Source organism: Anthonomus grandis, chromosome 10, assembly GCF_022605725.1.
Source record: "Anthonomus grandis grandis chromosome 10, icAntGran1.3, whole genome shotgun sequence".
NCBI lineage: Eukaryota > Metazoa > Arthropoda > Insecta > Coleoptera > Curculionidae > Anthonomus > Anthonomus grandis.
In genome coordinates this window covers 20,217,826-20,223,716 of record NC_065555.1, presented here as the reverse complement: position 1 = coordinate 20,223,716, position 5,891 = coordinate 20,217,826, and the positions used below count along the sequence as shown (strand labels likewise).

General features: G+C 31.8%; 1 protein-coding gene across 1 annotated transcript; it reads left to right on the top strand.

The window, feature by feature from the left end:
• Positions 1-1,430: 1,430 nt before the first annotated feature.
• LOC126741429 (uncharacterized) lies at positions 1,431-3,478 on the top strand. Its single transcript, XM_050447834.1, has 2 exons — positions 1,431-2,432; positions 2,477-3,478. The coding sequence occupies exons 1-2, from the start codon at positions 1,431-1,433 to the stop codon at positions 3,476-3,478; spliced, it is 2,004 nt and encodes a 667-aa protein (XP_050303791.1).
• Positions 3,479-5,891: the final 2,413 nt, after the last annotated feature.

The following is a 5,891-nucleotide window of genomic DNA, read 5'->3' as shown; positions in this document are numbered from 1 at the left end:
AATGGGCTGGACTCAAATGAAAAGTCTGATCTAATAAAGAAGTATGCGACCCCTGAAAATGCTTCGTTCCTTGGAACCCCCAAACTAAATGAGTTTCTGGAAAGAATGCTTTCAGAGTCCGTTAAACAGAGAGATACCCGGTTAATGCAACTGCAGTGCCAAATAGGTTCAGGTATATCGGCTATTGGACAGGCAATCACCTCCATCTTAAATGAAGAGGGGGAGGGGGACAAACCCTATATCAAACCCTTATGTGACGCGGGTCGCCTGCTTACGGATGTTTTCCATATCGAGACATCTGCTCGAAAAGAACTTGCCTGCTATAATCTGGATAAGATAACTAAAGAATCATTATTAGCTGCCCCAACGGACGAATGGCTTTTTGGATGCAATGTCGACAAAAGATTAGAAGCTTCCAAACAGCTGGAACAAACAATAAAAACCTTCAAGCCAGCACTTAAACCCAAGGAAACCAAAAGAGCCCCAAGGACTAATTTAAACTTCAGGAGTCTGTCTCAGGACACTCGGGGGGGATACCGAGGCAGGCGACAACAGTACCAATCCAGGACCCTCCCTTATACTCAGACTCGAGACCCTCAACGTCGCAGATCTTACAGAAAAATGGAGCCGATGCAGACAGAGAAACGTCGTCGTTAGATACCAAGGTTAGTGACCCTGCAGGCCGTTTACAATATTTCAATAACTCTTGGCGTAAAATTACGTCGGACAAAATTATTTTGTCACATATCCAACATTTTAAAATTCCTTTTGATAAAAATCCGATACAAAGATGTATACCTGGAGAACCTTATTGGTCCTCCAATGAGTTTAAAGAACTTTCGCAAGAAATAGGTAAATTACTTAAGACGGGTGCTGTAAGTAGGGTTAAGCCGTGTAATAATCAATTTTTATCTAGCATTTTTCTATCCCCTAAGTCTGATGGTTCTAAAAGACTAATAATTAACTTAAAAGGTCTTAATAAATTTGTAAAATGTGATCATTTTAAAATTGAAGACCATAAGACCGTTGTTTGCCTTATGAGCCAAAACTGTTATATGGCCACATTAGATCTTAAAGATGCTTATACTCTTATTCCCGTGGCAAAATGCCATCGAAAATATCTGAGGTTTAAATTTAATAAACAGCTTTACCAATTTAATTGCCTACCTTTTGGGTTGAATTGTGCTCCTTTAGTGTTTACAAAAATTATGAAACCAGTTCTAGGTGTATTAAGGAGCAAAGGCTGGATATCAGTTTTATTTTTAGATGATTTTCTCTTATTTGGAAAATCATCACTAGAGTGTAAATATAATATCTCTGCGACAATATCCCTTCTTGAATCTCTTGGTTTTATTATAAATTACAATAAAAGTTGCATTATTCCCTCAAAGGAATGTAAATATTTGGGGTTTATATACAATTCTAATAATATGACAGTGTCATTACCCAAGGAAAAAAGAAAAAAGATTATCAATTCCGTTAAACAATTTAGGGGGAGGGAAAAATGTAAAATTCGGGAATTTGCTAAATTTATTGGTATATTAACGTCTGCATGTCCAGCAGTTAAGTATGGCTGGCTCTACACGAAAGCATTTGAACGTGAGAAATTTTTAGCTCTCCAAAGTCGTAATGGAAATTACAATTCCCGCATGTCGATTCCTAGCAACTTGTCAAATGATTTTGATTGGTGGTTAACTAACATTCCATTCGCCTTTAATTCTTTGGGGCCAATGAATTATAAAATTGAAATTTTTTCTGATGCCTCCCCCAGCGGTTGGGGAGTATGTTGTAATGGCGAAAAATCCCATGGTTTTTGGTCTCCAACTGAGAAAACTCACCACATTAATTATTTGGAGCTCCTGTCAAGTTTTTTTGGTCTAAAATGTTTTGCATCTCATCTATCTAACGTCAACATTTTATGTCGAATTGATAACACCACGGCCATTGCATATATCAATAGGATGGGAAGTATTCAGTTTCCCAAACTAAACATTTTGACCAAAGAAATTTGGCTGTGGTGCGAAAGACGAAATATTTATATTTTCGCCTCGTACATAAAATCCAAAGACAATACAATTGCTGACCAAGAATCCCGGAGTCTCGACATTGCCACTGAATATGAATTAAACCAAGATAAATTTCAAGTTATTACATCTTCTTTTGGGCAGCCACAGATCGATCTATTTGCTTCGAGAACTAATGCAAAATGTAAAAAATTTGTATCCTGGGGAAAAGATCCAGAATCTTGGGCAGTGGATGCATTTACTCTAGACTGGGGCCAGTTTTACTTTTACGCCTTTCCTCCATTTTCAGTCATTCTACGTGTTCTTCAAAAAATAATTGACGATAAAGCTGAGGGAGTTGTCGTAGTTCCAAATTGGAATTCACAACCGTGGTATCCGGGTTTTCGCTCCTTACTAGCACAAGATCCTGTCTACTTTAAACCAGATAAAAACCTTCTTTTTTCCATTCATAGAACTCCACACCCGCTCTGGAAAAATCTTTCCCTGGTGGCCGGAGTCTTATCGTGCAAGCACTACAAAATGGAAAAGTCCCGGACATGTCATTAGAGATCTGCACAGCTTCAATATCAAACTCGACAAACAAACAATATAACGTAGGTTTAAAACTGTGGTGGCAATTTTGTTGTGATAAAAATATAGATGTCTTTGATATTACTGTACCCTTAGTTTTAGAATTTTTAACAATCCGCTTTAACAAAGGGGCATCCTATAGCTCTCTTAATTGCTACCGATCCGCAATATCACAAATAGCCTCACCAGATTTAGCTAATGATTATAGATTAAAAAGATTTTTTAAGGGAGTGTACGGTTTAAGACCCAGTTTACCTAAGTACAACGTTACCTGGGATCCTTCCACTGTTCTTACCTATGTAAAAACTCTTTCTAACGAAAACATTAAATTAGACATTTTAACACAAAAGGTGGCCATATTACTGGCTCTTACAACTGGACAGAGGGTACAAACTTTAGCGAGTATTCAACTAGAGAATTTAGTTATTTCTAAAGACAATATAAAAATTAAGATTCCTAAAAGAATAAAAACCTCAGGACCTAACAGATTTCAACCCACATTAGTACTGCCCATTTTCAAACAAGACTTAGAAATATGTGTTTATACAGCTATTTTATGTTATCTTAAGCGAACAAAAAATTTAAGAAACACTTCTTGCAAAAGTCTTTTTATATTACCCAAAAAGCCTCACAAAGATGCGAGTTCTCAGTCTATCAGTAGATGGATTAAATGTATGTTAAGCAAAAGTGGTGTGGATATTTCTATGTTTACCGCACACAGCACCAGGCACGCTGCAACTTCTGCAGCTGCCCGTAAAGGTGTTAGTCTCGACACTATTAGGCTGTCAGCAGGCTGGACCGAAAAGTCCAGTACTTTTGCAAACTTTTATCAACGACCGTTACTTTCTAAAAATACTTTTGCAATTGACGTTTTGTCTTGTTAATATTATATATTAAGTATGTTCTTTTTTGGTCTGTTTTTGTACTTACACTAATTAGGTATTTAAATTAGTGATAGTAATTGCTATTCAGTTATTCTGTGTTTTTCGCTTTTTCTACCTAATATATAAGTTGTAAAAGCATAATATTGTTGCATTTTTGCTTTAAACATCTACAATTGATCTTATTTACGGAGACGAGGCCTAATATAATTAAAAAATTAAATGAACTTACCTGAAGTGAACTTCAATTTTAATTATATTAGGCCTCGTCGAAGTAAATAAGGGCCCACCCAGATCCCGATAAAAAATCCCATATGTTTATGCAACAATATGGCTTTGAAGAAATGAGGCTCGACGGACGGGACAGCGGGGGTACCGACAGAAGGCGATGTTGTCAAAACTTTTTATTTTTAGCTTTGAATTGTGTGGTCTGACTCAGGAAATAGAGGTACTACAATTGATCTTATTTACTTCGACGAGGCCTAATATAATTAAAATTGAAGTTCACTTCAGGTAAGTTCATTTAATTTTTTAATTATATTTTCTTAACTCTGGTTGTGTTCAAACCGTAAAAAACATCATTTGGCTATCTTGTATATGAGAAATATTAAATTTAAATTATATTCGATTAATAGATAATAGTAATAGAGTGAGATATACTTATTTTTTTATAAAACAATTCATAAGAAAAATTTTAAAAATAATTTATAGTACATTAAATAAACTTTAAAAATTAAATTGGAGTCAAATCGGACAATGCTATAATGATTAATTGTTCTATTTTCTTAACTCTGATTAGTCCAAAACTTAAAAAGGATCATTTGGGTCATCTTGTATAACCTAAATATTAATTTTAAAATAAATTTGAATAATAGATAACCGTAATTAAGTGAGATATGACTATTTTTTTTAAACAAAATACATTAAAATATTTTTAAAAATCATTTAGGGTTAATCAAATTATATCTAAAAATTAAATCGGAACAATCGTTAACGCTATTAGTTATTACATTTTCTTAAATCTGGTTGTGTTCAAACTGTAAAAAACATCATTTGGCTATCTGGTATATGCGAAATAGTAAATTTAAATTATATTCGAATATTAGATAACAGTAATAGAATGAGATATAATTATTTTTTTTTTAAATAATTCATAAGAAGAATTTTAAAAATAATTTACAGTACATTAAATGAACTTCAAAAATTAAATAGGAATGAAATCGGACAACGCTATAAGGATAAATTGTTCTAATTTCTTAACCCTGGTTATGTCCAAGACTTAAAAAGGTACATTTAGGTCATCTTGCATAACTTAAATATTGATTTTAAAATAAATTTGAATAATAGATAACCGTAATTGAGTGAGATGTGACTATTTTTTTTAAACACAATACATCAAAAAATTTTTAAAAATCATTTAGGGTTAATAAAATTATATCTAAAAATTGAATTAAAATTAAATCGGAACAATCGCCAACGCTATTAGTTATTATATTTTCTTAAGTCTGGTTTTGTTCAAACCCTAAAAAACATCATTTGGCTATCTGGTATATGCGAAATAGTAAATTCAAATTATATTCGAATATTAGATAACAGTAATAGAATGAGATATAATTATTTTTTTTTTAAATAATTCAGAAGAAGAATTTTAAAAATAATTTACAGTACATCAAATGAACTTCAAAAATTAAATTGCAATCAAATCGGACAATACTATAAGGATAAATTGTTCTATTTTCTTAACCCTGGTTATGTCCAAAACTTAAAAAGGTAAATTTGGGTCATCTTGCATAACCTAAATATTAATTTTAAAATAAATTTGAATAATAGATAACCGTAATTGAGTGAGATATCACTATTTTTTTTAAACACAATACATCAAAATATTTTTAAAAATCATTTAGGGTTAATCAAATTATATCTAAAAATTAAATCGGAATAATCGTTAGCGCTATTAGTTATTACATTTTCTTAATTCTGGTTGTGTTCAAACCGTAAAAAACATCATTTGGCTATCTTGTATATGCGAAATAGTAAATTTAAATTATATTCGAATATTAGATAACAGTAATAGAGTGAGATATAATTATTTTTTTTTAAATAATTCATAAGAAGAATTTTAAAAATAATTTACAGTACATCAAATGAACTTCAAAAATTAAATTGGAATCAAATCGGACAATGCTATAGGAATAAATTGTTCTAATTTCTTAATCCTGGTTATGTCCAAGACTTAAAAAGGTACATTTGGGTCATCTTGCATAACTTAAATATTAATTTTAAAATAAATTTGAATAATAGATAACCGTAATTAAGTGAGATATGACTATTTTTTTTTTAAACACAATACATCAAAATATTTTTAAAAATCATTTAGGGTTAATCAAATTATATCTAAAAACTGAATTAAAATTAA